Source organism: Neltuma alba, unplaced genomic scaffold, assembly GCF_004799145.2.
Source record: "Neltuma alba isolate B1F8T4 unplaced genomic scaffold, ASM479914v2 tig00007828_pilon, whole genome shotgun sequence".
NCBI lineage: Eukaryota > Viridiplantae > Streptophyta > Magnoliopsida > Fabales > Fabaceae > Neltuma > Neltuma alba.
In genome coordinates, this window is record NW_021634876.1 from 1 (window position 1) to 15,239 (window position 15,239).

Below are 15,239 nucleotides of genomic sequence, written 5' to 3' on the forward strand. Positions count from 1 at the left end.
TCTGAAGCAGCAAAGCACAATGATTTCTCTTTAAAAGAGTTGGTGGGGTAAACCTGTGGAAGCTGGCATGATGAAGAGAGAGACAGAGAGAGATAGAGAAGGGGGTTAAGAATGACACGTAACCGTAACACTTCATCAGTTACATTGTAATAAATTAACAATCCTTCAATAATTCCTTATTTGACTACGAGAAAGTTGTATCAATAACGCATTTGACTAGTAAGGCAGAGCTGCTCCTTAAAGCGAGAGAAAAAAAAAAAGCTGAAAGGTATTAATCTCAAACAAGAAACTTTATAGTGTTATAATACTAAATTTGTAAATAATAAAAAAAAATTGTTTTGAAATTTTTTATTTAACATTTACAAATTTTCAGTTTCTTTTTTATCATTTTTCCTATATTAGATTTCTAATCATTAAATTTTTATTTATATTTTGCTAGTAAAAAAATTTATTTATATTCGTTTTCTAATAACTATCTTATGACTCATAAGATCGGAATCGGAGCGTATCCGAGCATGCCATCCCAACATAGAGAATTCTCTCAATATTTTTCTTATTTATAAAATTTAAATTTTAATTTAATTTTAAAAATTTGAGTTACTTCTACTTAACCCAACTATAATTAATTTTTATTTTTATTTTTTTAAATATTTAAATATATATTTTTGTGGATAAAAAGTTTAGATAAGTTAAATTCCAAGAGCTCATTAGAATCAAAGCATGTCTCCAGGCTTAGACACACAAAGCGCTTACAGATAGATACTTAGAGATTGCTAACCAACAAAATCTTCACATCAGTAGTGGAATTCGAACTTATAATCTTATAGATCATGAGCTGACTATTTACTAACTAGACCAACTCTTATTTATTATTCAAATATCTTTCCACTATCGCCACTAAATTAAGATGGTTGATAGAGAACTCTTGCATGACTCATTATTTAAAAAATTGAAAGTATTAATTAGGTTAGGACAAACTAGATAAAATGAAGTTAGAAGACAGAAGTAAAATTTATGATAGAACTAAAAATGAAATTTAAATCTATAAGCGTATGTAACTTTAAAAAATACAAGTGATGTAATCAAGAATTAATCAATAAACACGAATTTGAAATGGGATGAAATTGTAGTCAAACGTAGAGGTGAAAACAGGCCAGGTCAGACCAGGCCTCACCCTTAACAGGCCCGGCCTGTGGTGAGGCCTATTGGCTTGAGCCTGGCTTCCAGCCTGTGAAAGGCTTTTTGTTCGACTTAAGCTTGACCTGTAATTAGACCTGGCTTGACCTGTGACCTGTTAAGAGACTTTTTTTTAACAAATTTTAAACACACATAAATCAATTTAAAATTATAATAATTCAACCCAATTTATTTAAAATACAAACAGAAAATATAAAATTATCAAATTAACACAATTTGTAAAACGTGTCTCCTTAGGCCCCAAAAAAATTCAAATATGAAAAATTATTAGAAAACAAAATTTTACTCTGGTATAAAAATATCACTTCATCCCATTTCTAGTATAAAAATTAGTTGATGACTAGATCTAGTTTAAAATATAAAACGTCCTTAATCCCCTTTATATTTTAAATTTATCATTTGTTCAAACTAATTTACTAACAAAATAATATTTGAATCTGTTGTTACACATGGTTGTTTTTAAAAAAATATGTTACATTTATTTACTTTTTAAATTTATTAAGCAACTATTATAATAAGAATTAGATTAAACACACATATATACAATCTAAAACATAATAGGTCAATTCTGTATATATATATTCTATATAAGATTAATATGAAAAGCATAGATCAAATAAACAAATGATGCTGTTTGACCAAAAAAAAAATGAATGCTGCTTTTATTTTTTGGAAAAATTAATCTTTTAGTCCCTCAACTTCTAACTGGGTTGAAACTCAGTCCCTAATTTTTTTTTTTCTATTTAATAAATTAATCCATGTCATATACAACTCACCTTAAAACAACAGCCAATCACCCCATACATGCTGACATGGCTTCCAAATAAGCTCTGCATTCATTAGTCGAGACCCTCCCCTGTTTCGTTATCATTTTCCTTCTTCTGTGAATCATTCGTGAGGCCAAGGTGTAATTTACAGCATATATGCAGTGTAAAATTACACACACGCAAATCAATCAAAATCAAAGTGGGGGGAGTTGCGCTTGAATTAAAGGAACATATTTTTCTTCTCTTCTTTCGGTCCTCACCAATAAAAGGATGGAATTGCATTGGCACAGCTTAGCATGTCCCTTCAATTCCATTCCATGAGCTTCAGCTTCGCTTTTTGCCTGATTTTTATCGTTATTATATCAGTTCTTGGCGTGATGCTTAGATATTGTGAAGAATAATAATATCTTATTTGTAAATCTTTCTCCATTTCATGTTAAACCCACTGCATCTACTATATGTATAGCCTCTCCATTCATAAATTTAATTACAACTCCCCCACCCACACTTTAATTTTGATATATTTGGGCGGGTGTGTAATTTTTCACTGCATATATACTGTAAATAATACATTTGACTCTGAGAAGAAGAAAGAAAATGAGTAGTAGGAAACAGGGGAGGATCGCGGCTAATGAATGCAAAGCTTATTTGAAACCCATGTCAGCACGTATAGGGTGATTGGGTGATGATTCAAGGTGAGTTGTATATGACATGGATTAATTTATTAAATAGAAAAAAATTAGGGATTGAATTTCAACCGAGTTAAAAGTTGAGGAACTGAGTCATACTGAGTCATACTTGAGGGACTGAGTCATAACCGAGTTAAAAGTTAAGGAACCAAAAGATTAATTTTCCCTTATTTTTTTAATGTACTTATGTTTTCTTTCTCTATTCAAATATGTGTCATTATACATACATCAATTATTTTTATTATAGAGAATAGAAATGAAACGAAACATGCTATGAGTTTTGGATAACATATTTATGTGGGTATAGTTTTCTCAATTAACCAATCAAAATAATAGATTCCTTTCTGTCCATTTGCAATTTTAACTTAAAAAAAGAAAAATAACAGGCTCAGGTAGCCTAATAAGCCTAATAGGCTTATTATTAGGCCTGATAAAGTAAATAAGCCTTTTTATAGGCCTGAATCTATTCTAATATCTAAATAGGCCAAGTCAGGCCATGCCATTTACAAGTCAGGCTACTGGCCTCTGACAAACCACCTGACTTATTTCTACCTTTAGTCAAACGCGAGTTTAAATACTCTTAGTTGAAATAGATTGGGGGAGAAATCTCTCAATTGAAAAACTTTCCAATTTTTCTGTGTTAAGAGACAATTAATCTAAATTGTCTATATTTAACCAATGATTCAAATTATGCTACTAAAAACACCAAGTATCCAAATCTTAACTTTTTTCTCTACTTTCTTTATTTTAAATTTTATCAAGTCCATAATTTGTTTGGTAAAAAATGTAAACAGGCAAAAAAAAAACTCAAATTCAAGCTATTTAAATTAAACATTGTTGATTAAACAACTTAAAATTGTAACAGTATATTATGAATAAATCAGATAAAAAATGTTAACTGTTTGAGTAAACATCATAATGTTTGCTCATAAAACAAAAGTTATCATAATGCTTGACTTTCTTTTTAGTTTATCCACACAATAATAATAATAATTAACTTAAAGCAAGATGCAATTAGGTACATTTACTTAACCAACAAATTTAGCTTTTATGATCAGTCCATAAAGATTTAATTTGGAGGTACCAATCAAACCCAAGGTCGTATCTTTATTTAATAGTATAATATATCGTATTTGTTTTTAGTTTGAAAAGTTGATAATGTGATTCCCGCTGGGAACTAAACCCCTTTTCAGATAGCTAACTATAAAGCAAAAGCAATGACATTGATGGCAAAATATCTAACACAGTCTCACTTATTTTGTTTCAAGAGAGGAAAAAAACGACAACGACAAGAAATTGCTTCTTCTTCTTCTTTTTTTTCTGCCTTTAACTAGGACATGATGATCAAGAACTCTTATTTAATTATTGGATAAATTATTTAAAATAGATTAAGTAGTGATATTTTCAGAATTTATAATATATATACATATATAAAATTTATGATTATAAATCATTGAATTTTCTATCATATAAATAACTCATATGGCTTATTTTAGAATTTATACAAGGCAAATGATTAGGGTATGACTAAACTTGGTGAGGATGGTAAAGAAGACAAGTGGCATATTAAAAGCAAAACGACAAATCACATCATTTGACAAGATACTTCCACGTGGGTCATCAACTTCGATTTTAAAGATTGGTGCTCAGATGTTTAGTCCATAAGATAAGAGAGACAGTAAAAGACAGGATTGAGAGATGAAAATGATAAGGCTGAATTCTAATCTGGCTTAGTGGCCTTATATATCGACCCTCAATTGCATGATATGGTATGATTTTATCAAAGGTTAATACTTTTTAATATCTAAAATCTGATTCCATTTTAATTTTAATTTTTAAAGTTTAAAACCCATAGTTACGTGCTTACAATTTGATCTCATTTTAGTTTTGGTTTTGTAAAATTTGACTTTAATTTCTTGATTTAAGATTTTTTTATCTTTCAAACAAGGATCAAAACCAAAATCAAATTAAATTTTAGAGTTAATACAAATTGTGGTCCTTCAAGCTTATTCTCTTTTTGATTCTTCAAGTTTATTTTCCTTTAAAATATTGATCCCCATAATCCATCAAAAAGTTGGATCATTTTGCCTATTGAGAGACTAAAACCTATAGTTTGAAATTTGAGTGACTAAAACTAAAATGATGACAAACTTGAGAAACTAAAGATTATATTAATCTTAAATTTTAAAAACCAAAACCACTTGTTTTGATTTTGAGGACCTAAAATTAAAATGAAATCAAATTTTATGAACCAAAATTATTAGTTTCAAACTTCAAAGGCTAAATATGATATTAAGCCTTTAAATTAATATATGATTTTAAGTATATATTTATCCATCTGGATTTGCATCTTAGAATTTAAATAATATCTATATTTTGGCCGATTTTTAGATCAAAAAGATAACTTTGGGGGGTAGCTAGGAACTTACTGATACCGGTGGTTGGTGGAAGGAATTTCACGTTAATGCGTTCTATAACATGACAGCTACCAAATCTTTTACTTCTTTTGTCCATTTCTTTCACTTTAACCTCAAATTCCTTAAATACATGTTTGTTATTTTCTTCAATCCCTGTATATATTTTCAGCGTCCTAAATTAAATTTCTCAATTATCGTATCATTTATCATTACGTGCTAATTTAAAATATATTGATCATCTATGACTTCCTTATTTCCAACATAACATTAATTTGTTGATTTAGTGAAATAATCTGAGTCCTTTTGTTTGTATGGAGTTGGGCCGAGATTTTAGTCCACGTCGGGCCCACATAAATGGGCTTCTTATAATTTTCAGTCGGCTATTCTTTTTGTTGTTCTTTCGGTGTTAAACAGCCCATGAAGGGATTATTTGTCACCAAAAATTTGTTGCAAAAACAAATTGATTACAGAATATTGCAAAACTTTGCTTTCAGTAACAAGTTGTTTTGTTTTGTTTTTTTTAATCTTTATAGGATTGCATCACTTGGGATACTCAACGTGAAGCCACCATTCTCTGAGTCAATAAAAACTCCTGAGGAAGCTGTTTCTCAAACACTCTTAGAGAGGTCAATAAGAGTGTTAAAAAAAAAAACCTAAATTTCATTAATTCTGTCTTAAAATTTAAAATATTAATAAGTATTTCAAAAAAATTAAACTATTTTTTCTGTCTATAATATAAGAAATTGATTAAAAGAAAATTCTGGTCCAAAATATAAGAGGTTGACAAGATAATTAATGATTGTTTTTTTACTTTTAACTTTGATTGTGAGAGAGATAAGAGGGAAACTTCTAATTATATTCTTTAATAAGAGTACAAGAGACAAATTTTATCAATTTAAAACAAATTTAATAACTTGAGTAACATTCGTTGATTTGCGAAAAAATTTAATTAATTTATTATGTAATGAATGGGAGTAAATAGTCCATAAAATAATAAATTATAAATAAAATGGTAGTTTTATATAGTAAATTTAATAGACAACTTACATTAATGATTAAAAAAAATTCTTTGACTGTCTTATAATAAAACCAGATGAGCATTGTTAATTAATGAATGGAAGTTCAACAAAATTTCCTACTTCCATTAACTTGGGAATGGGATAGATCGAGAGGACAATGAAGGTAGGTGTGTAGGTAGGGAAGATCTATCAAGTAAGTTACTAACGGGAAAATAATCTAACGGACATCACTCTACATGTTTTTTTGAAAATGATCGAGGGGCTTCAAATCTAAAATCAGTAAATGGAAGGTAAGCATTCCATTTCGTCCGCCCCTAAATTGAATATTAATGGAAATTAATCATTAATTAAACCTACTGTTAGGTGCTTCCTTCATTTTCATTGCATATACTATATACATTGCCAGATAAATATAAGAGTTAGTTGACTAATTTGAATAGATTAAGAAAATAAGTTAAGTTAATTATTTGTAATAAATAGGTGTTGTATTTTCTAAACTATCCTTGTTAATCAAGTGTATTAGCTAAAACTACTGTACTAGAAGAACTATCTTGAAAAAAATACATAAATATAAAAGACAAAGTAAATGGGGTTTTATATTTATGATTAAAATAAAAGTCAAAAGAGATATTATATAATGACCGGAGGTAGTAATTAATTATTTAAAATTGTCGGCGCTTGATCACCAATAAAGTGATGATTGATTTACCCACCTCATCCTATTTATAAGATAAAAAGGGATATTTTTCATTTTTTAATAAATCATGTCATTAAATATCCATTATATGAACATACAAAATTATTCTTATTACATATTCTACTAACTAATATTAAAATCGAAAACTTATTAAATTCAATAAAATTTAAGTTTTTTTTAAATTTTGCCAGCTTTTTTGTTCTAATGAAACATATTAAAAATACCTCATAAAAGAAATGATAAAAGTGAGTTTCTTGTTGGATGGGAGACCTGAATAGAGAGAGTTTTCTTAAACAAAGTCAAGCCATTAAATACTTGCTCCAAAACTCCTTATAAGAAACAAATGACCATGCAGGGAGTAAAAACATTTTAACTTTAAATCCTAAAATATGATTTAAAGTGAAGTTAATTTTACCATCTTTCAATAGATTTTATTTCATCCAAATTCAAAAGTTGATCCAATAACTTAATTTTGAGCACTTAAAAATCCTAAATTTAACTATAACGGCCCCAACCACCTCCCACATCACTGTTTTGTTATTGGCCAAGAACTGATGAGTTGAGTATCAGAATAAAATTATATACTTAATCCTGTGACTAATTAACAAGAATCAGTTGTTCTTAACCTTCTCTCTATTAAATATAATCCCACAAAACCACACTCATAAGCCCCCTTCTTTCTTAATTCTCAAAACTATAATCACTCATTCTTCTCTGCATTTGCCGATTCCAGCCACTCCTCCGATCACCATGGCGGACAGGGTCTACCCTTCGGCGAAGCCTGCCACTGCAGTTTACGGCCGAGCTAGGCCATCTTTTCCTGCCACAAAAGCCCAGCTCTACGGCGCCACTCGACCTGCCTACCGTCCTCAGCCCTACCTGTACCACCGTCAGAGCCACCGCAGACGCTGCTGCACCTTCTGCTTCTGGTTCCTCCTCGTCATTCTCATCCTCCTATTCCTCACCGGCGTTGCTGGCATCGTTCTCTACCTCCTTTATCGACCTCACAGCCCTTCCTTCACCGTCGACTCCTTCAAACTCTCATACCTCAACATGACTTCCTCCTCTTCACTTAACTCCAGATTCGAACTCAATATCACCGCTACAAACCCTAACAAGAAAATCGCCTTCCAGTTCGAACGGATCTCAATTTCCGTAATCTCTGGAACGTCAGCGTCGGCGACGGGAGAATGCCGTCATTCGAGCACGGCAAGAAGAACACGACGCTCTTGAGGGCTTTGATTACGAGCAATGGTGCAGTACTGGACGGTGAATCTGCTAGCCGACTGAAGGCTGATTTGCAGAGAGAAAATGGGTTGGACATGAGGGTGAATTTGGACACGAAGGTGAAGGCGAAGGCGGGAAGGTTGAAGACACCCAAGGTTGGACTACGGTATCTTGTGAAGGAATCAGGGTTACGGTTCCGGCCGCCGGTAAGAAACCGGCAATGGCAGCGACTTCTGGCGCCAAATGCAAGGTTCACGTTAGGTTCAAGATTTGGAAATGGTGCATCGGTGAAGACTTCTATTTTTCTTTTTTTAAAAAAAGAAAAGAAAAGAAAAGTACTATTTTTTAAATCTTCTTTTCTTTTTCACGTTTTATTTTTGCCCCAATTAAAGCTGACGCTTTCTGTATTCAATCCTGCTTGTATGAATATTTAACAGTATATTATTACAAGATTTGAAGGATGGGTTAATCTTTTGTTTATGGCGCGGATATAATTTGACTCATTACAATTTATTATTGAATAAATCAATATACTATTAATTTTTTAATTACAATATTATAAGCGCATAATATTTAAGGTCAATTGTGATAAATACGCTATGTAATTCGACCAGAATCTTAATCCCATACTTTATATAAAGTTTTAAATAAGTTGTATTATATATTTATGATTGAAATATATTATCGAAATGAATCAACATAAGCTATAAATATCTATGTGTTTTTAATGCAAGAAAATAATATTCTAAGATATTTTACTCATACCCATCCTAGTTATAAGATATGTTTCTAATGAGTCTATTTTGATATGTTTTATTTGGTTGGTTTTTTTTTTGTGATACAAATTAATTTAATATGAGTTTATTATGTACATTTTAATTTTTTTGGTTCAGCTATAGGAACCACAGTTTATACTAATGATGTCGAATGTAATTTGTCGCGTAGCTCAAACCACCAATTAACAGTAGTTTTCATACAACTAGATTGATAATGATGATGCTTGCTCAAAAAGATGATAAGATATGATTAAATCATTAATGAGTTGTTGCTTGGGAGTTAATGGTAGGTAGCAACAAGTTTAATTTGGCGTTTAAAAAGTAGTATAATAATGATTTAAGTAGGGGGATATCAAATTCAAAGTGTTCTCTTCTACCAATCAATAAATATTTATAAACAAAACATACCTCTCCTCTTGGCTACGTACAATTACTTCCAAGGGAGCATCCTTACTCTTTTTTCGATAAATGATGTGATGGAGCTTCTTACAAAAAGTAAATCCAAGTGGTTCTTCTTTAGTTTCATTTGGGTTGAGGGTAATTCGTATAACTTAATAAAAATCTAAACTATTTTACTCTTTGAGGGACTAACTTACGATTATATTGTACCTTGTATAATTATGTATACCACATTTGATATTTGATATTGATATTTCATTTCAAGCATTATCTTGCCTTAAATTTGGATAGCTCTTTCAAAGCTATTTTCTTATTTCACTCAAGTTTAAACTTGAAATCTTATATTTAAGTGTTCATAACACTAGCATCAACACTGCAATATAATGCCATGGCGTTAAATTGTCTAGGGCTCATCAATATATTAGGCTCATTATTATGCATGCACATACCGGATTCATACATAAAGGGAAGAAATTCCATCATCCTATAGTCAACATTAACATCATGTTCATGGGGAGCTAGCAATATAATATATATATATATAAAAGTTTTTTCCCCCCTTGAAAACACGTTCTCGAGTTATACAGTCGATTCATGCATCAAAATTTTCCTTATCTTAAAGTGTTTTGATCTGATGGTGGTCACTTGAATGCCCTCACTAGCTCATCAATCAAGTTTAAAAGCTTTCACCGACTCACTCTACCCGTTATGGCTTGTCAACATCGATCTCTTAAAATTTTTTTGGTGAAATCTGTAATCCATCTACCACATTTAATTTGTCTGTTGATTGCTGTACGTTGGACGAAAAATTGTTATTAATTAGGAAAATGCACCTGGCCAATGTAATGGTCAAGTACTATCATACTCTGTGACAATCTCCACTCTCCAGCTAGCATTTCATGATGAGTTTGTGCAGAGTTTGAAACTCAGAACGTTGTTAGGCAAATCCATGGTTACCGTTTCATTAGTGTGTATATGAAATGTGGGGTTATTATCAAGGAAGGGGATTTAGTATTTGATCATATGAAATGCACAGCGGAGAATTATATATGCATGGGCTTGGTGAGAATTTGGTTCAAGAACTTTTGATGATGAGATGAAGCCAGACAACTTCACGTTTATGCTATCGTCTCAGTTCTTCCATGCCTTCATCATTTCCTTAAAAGCTGTAGCTATATTGTTTATTTTGATACCATGACATGAGCTTAATTAACTTGTCCGAATTGAAGTTAATGTTAATTCTCTCACACACGCAAAAGTTTTTGACTAGAGCATACACAAAAGTTGCAGATATATATGTTGCTGTCGGCCGCCAGTGTGCGCGAACGCCTACACACACACACACACACACACAAACAACTTCTACTACAAGCAGACAGCAGGGATATGATTTTCCTTCTCCAGTCATAGTTTTTCTACGGATTAAGTATGCCTTTCTGGTTCTTTTCTATGTTAAGAAAACTTTAAGATTTATTTGTAGCCTTACTGTTAAGCAAATCAAACTTTGATTTATCTAAACTATAGGTTCGTGCATCAGTATTATATTTTTGTAACACAACAGTCACACTGTTATGCTGCCTAAAGAAAAACCATGTGCAATTCATATATGTGAGAAGAATTAAAGGAAGAAGAAGAATTATTTAAGCTTCTGCTGGCTTTGTTGATATTTATTTTATTACTGTGGTGTTGATGATGAACTTAATGAAAGTTTTTTTCCTCAGACTCTTAGAACAACGCTGCACTACATATCAATATCAAAAATTCATCTAATTCAGCGGGCGCACATTATCTAGAGATTCACCCACATTTCAAATAATAAGTCAAATTAAATTTATAGAGAAATATATGTTAAATAAAAGTCTCATTTTACATTGAAAAACTGAGCATATATCTAACTTTGCCCACTGAATTCGATCACCTAACAAAACTTCCAATAACTTTTAAAGAATCTGTCATGTTGGAGGGCATATAATGTTATTGATTCTATAGAAATAAGAACTAATTAAAAAAATAACGCTTAATTCTCTACAAGATGTACTATAGCACCTTCTAAGCTTTGTTGCTTCCTATGATCTTAAACAAAATTGTGCCAAAATTGAAACCTGAAGTAAGATATATAATTTCCCATCAGCTAGTGCAATTTGTGAGGGTGAACAAGGTTGCAGCACCTTTTAGATCATGATCTTGAACTTGTTGAATGCAATTAACCTCTTCATTTACATCTGCATTTTCCATCTTGAACAAGATCGCCTCATCACTGCACGTAACAGTAAAAAAGAAAAAAAAGAAAAAGAAGAAGACAAACTTTATCACGTTAAAAACAAATTCAAGTTTACGTAATAATATGATATACACAAGTAAACAAACACATAATAATATCATCACAATAATGGATGATGAATCCATATAGTGCAGTAAATAAATTGATGAATCCTTATAATTTGCTACGATAATTAAAATATACATAAATATATATATATATATATATATATATGAAAAACAAACCTCCGTTCCACTAATTCCTCAGGTTCAAAACCAATCTCGTTCCTTTCCTCACAATTAATGTTGTCAAGCATACACGACGAAGGTTTCTGATCATTGTTGTACAATTCATCGCCGACATAACCGCCACCACTCTCATCGTCGCCGTTCTTGTCGTGAAACGACAAGGTTATGGATTCCTGCATGGCCCAAGAATTAACATCGTCCTGATGCTGCAAAGCAACACCATTATTGTTTTGATGATGATGATGATGTTGTTCCTGAACCATCAGATACGGATCTTGTTGAGCCAACTGATAATGACTAATATTATTAGGGTTGCACAGATTCAAATGATCGGCATCGTTATTAATATCGATAGCTTCCTGATGATGATGAGCTTGGGATCGAAAAACAGCGAGGTGTTGAAGAACAAGATCGAGTTCAGCTTGATGGTATTGGACCTGAGCTTGAAGCTCCTGGAGGTACCTGTAACAACCTCCGACAGGATCATTAGCTCGCATGTCGGATTGATAAATGATGGTTCGCATGGCGTTGTCTTTGTCGCGAGGGTTGAGGTTTTCGATGATTTTGGTGATGTTTCGGACGCCGAACAATTTATGGGCGTTGAGGAATTGACGTTGGCGATCGTGAGGGAAATAAGGTGCGAGAATGCAATCAGGAGCACACTTTCTACGTCGATATTTACAAGCAGCACAAGCCTGATTATTGCTGTTGTTAGGGTTAACGTTGTTGTTGTTGTTGTGAGAGAGGTTCATGGCAATGGCAGTGGCAACGGGAAAAGGTAAGAGAAAGCGTCTCCGGCGGAGGAGAGGTTGCAGGCCACCAGATCTCTCCTAAAATTTCTGGGCTCTGTTTAACGGAAAGAAAGTTGGGAAAGTGGGAGTGGGAGATGCAGAGAAATGTTAGGAAAACATGGACACACACATATATATCACTTCATTTTTCCTAAGTATTAATTTTCTTCATTATAATAATATAACTATGGAATCAAATTTCTTTTTGGGGTTATATTTAGTTACTAGCTAGAATTATTAATTTATTATTATATGTAACTCATTCATATTAAAATTGGATCCAACTGGTCAAAACCCATGAATTCTGTTGTCTCAACTTGTTTGAAACATTACAAGATAAATCAAGAAGCCAAGGAAGCTAATTATTGGGCTGCTAGCTAGTTTTACAACCAGTTTAAACTTTTTTTTTTTTTTTTGGTCCTTTTTTTAATAACTAAAAATTTATGTGAATTGGGTTTAGAGGAATCTCAAAAGATTAAGGTAGGAGTACACTATGACTAATCAAGGCTTAGAGTATGTATGAAAGTAACTGCCAATTACTCATCAATTCATAGAGAGATTCAAATTAACGTCATTCGTGGGTTATTATGAGTCGGGTCCTCATCAATTGGATAAGCGTTAAGACCTTTGTTGGCTTGTATTAGCATTATATTTATACATAACTACTAATAATTTGCATATTTATTTCATGAATACTATGATGATAGAATATTAGCTTATTATGTTAACTTTTAAGTGATGAATATTATAAATTTATTTAGATATTTGAATATTATATTGTGAAATTTATCGGTAATACTTTTACTTATTTTTTGTGGAATATTTCAATATAATAAAGGATAAAGATATATTAATTTTAATTTATTTCTGCGGATTCAATGTGAACCTTAAAATAATGCTTTGACTAGTTCAGGATTGTTCTGATTCTTAAAAACATCGATACAATATTACATGAGAAATATATGTCATCATCAAAGAAAGTCACCCATAATTTTCGAAGTTATTATTCATAAGTTTCATTAATATAACTTGTGGCAAAACTTAAATGATGTATTCTTCTTCAAGACCTGCATACAATAACTAACATATTATAAATGCTAATTTTAAGAAGCACAAATAATCATAACTTATAATTGGTCTATGAGGAAAAAAATTAGGATTTTAAGATATTCTTAACCATCATCATTATACATTAAGAATTATTAACAGTAAATTTTTCATTCCTAATTTTACATATATGATTTTTATTTTACAGCGCAAATTAAGCTAGTTTATTATGGACTATTGCTATTAACAAATTTAATATAGATTAATAAATTGGTTAAAATTATTTAATGCTTTTAAAATTTTAAATTACTCTTAACAGAGCTCATTAATTGTAGAGGGGTTTTATTTAATTAGTTGAAATCTTGTTTAGTTGTTGAGGAATAACAAAATAAAGATAAATTAGTTAAAGAACAAAAATTAGAGTTCTAGCCAAATTGTCTCATGTTTAATTAGGCCCTTATATGTGTTAGGATTGTAGGAATTCTATTATACCCGTACAGCTGATTCTGTTATACCTTTACAGCTGTGTAATATTCTATAATGATGTATTGTGCACTATATTAATACACGGTCCTGAGCATATGATTCAATGCTCAGATTTTATCCAATATTGCCCTATTTTCTAAGTTGGTATCAGAGCCTGTAGTGTTCTAACTCTTAAAGGTTAGGGGTGCTTGAATGACAAATAGCACTTCATGATGAGGTGGCCCAACAATAGCCCTTTGATTCAAGAAACCTGAAACAAACGGATAGAGAAAAGGATAAAAAACAACATGGTGAGAGATAAAAATTTTCCCAATAGCGCTTAAGCACTTATATCCCTTTTGTTGAGATGCTAAACCCAGATAAACACATCTCTGACTGTGAAATTGAAATTTATGGACATTGTGTGGTTTTAAGCAGGGGTAGCACGCATAGCCAAAAGGCTGTAATTTTTCACACTTTGGCTTTGTTTTATACAAATGGTACAAAGGTGTATCACCATCAAGCATTGGAGTAGGCAACCGGTTAATTAGAAAAACAGTCATTTGAAATGCATCTACCTAGTATGTAAGAGTCATACGAGCCTAAGCCAATAAAGTTAACCCAGTTTCAACAATATGACCATGTTTCCATTCTGCTCGTCTGTTTTGAACAGAGGTGTAAGGGCATGTAAACCGAAGATTAATGCCTGCTTCTTGTGCAATTGGAATGAATGATTTATACTTAGTGCCATTGTCACACTGAATAGCTTTAATCTTAAAATTAAACTAATTTTCCACCAATACTTTAAAGTGCTTAAAAGCAACCACGGTTTCATTCTTATGCTTAAGTGGATACAACCACGTATTATCGACTGAAGTCATCTAAAAAATGGACATAAAATTTGTGACCACCAGTGGACTGTATTGGTGAGGGACCCCATAAGTCCATATAGATCAATTCGAGAGGAGTATAGGCATGAGACAGGGAATTAGGAAACGACAAGAACTTTGATTTTCTAGACTAACAAGCTTTGCAGAAAAAATTTTCATTGACAGAAAATTTTAGATTACATTTATTCAAGATTTGTTTTAATATTCTAATACTAGGATGACCCAAAGTGTGGTGCCATTTTAAAAACTCATCATGATCAGTGGATCCAAGCCTTACGTAATTGATTTGTAGTCTCAAAGATGAATTACTGTCCATTGGGTAGAGTCCTTCATTGGGTGTCCCTGCCATC

The 15,239-nt window shown here is 31.7% G+C and overlaps 1 protein-coding gene and 1 pseudogene across 1 annotated transcript; one reads left to right on the forward strand and one right to left on the reverse strand.

Moving 5' to 3' along the window:
- The first annotated feature begins 7,536 nt into the window (after positions 1 to 7,536).
- Positions 7,537 to 8,470, forward strand: LOC114753278 (NDR1/HIN1-like protein 13; annotated as a pseudogene).
- Positions 8,471 to 11,315: 2,845 nt separating this feature from the next.
- LOC114753276 (LOB domain-containing protein 22-like) lies at positions 11,316 to 12,448 on the reverse strand. Its single transcript, XM_028941949.1, has 2 exons — positions 11,694 to 12,448; positions 11,316 to 11,445 (listed from the first exon to the last, which is right to left on the reverse strand). The coding sequence occupies exons 1-2, from the start codon at positions 12,446 to 12,448 to the stop codon at positions 11,316 to 11,318; spliced, it is 885 nt and encodes a 294-aa protein (XP_028797782.1).
- Between the last annotated feature and the right edge of the window lie 2,791 nt (positions 12,449 to 15,239).

Coding starts and splice junctions, on each gene's coding strand:
- LOC114753276 (XM_028941949.1), bottom strand. CDS start 12,448: ATGAACCTCTCTCACAACAACAACAACAACGTTAACCCTAACAACAGC. Junction 11,446..11,693: donor GAGGAATTAGTGGAACGGAG/GTTTGTTTTTCA, acceptor TGTTACGTGCAG/TGATGAGGCGATCTTGTTCA.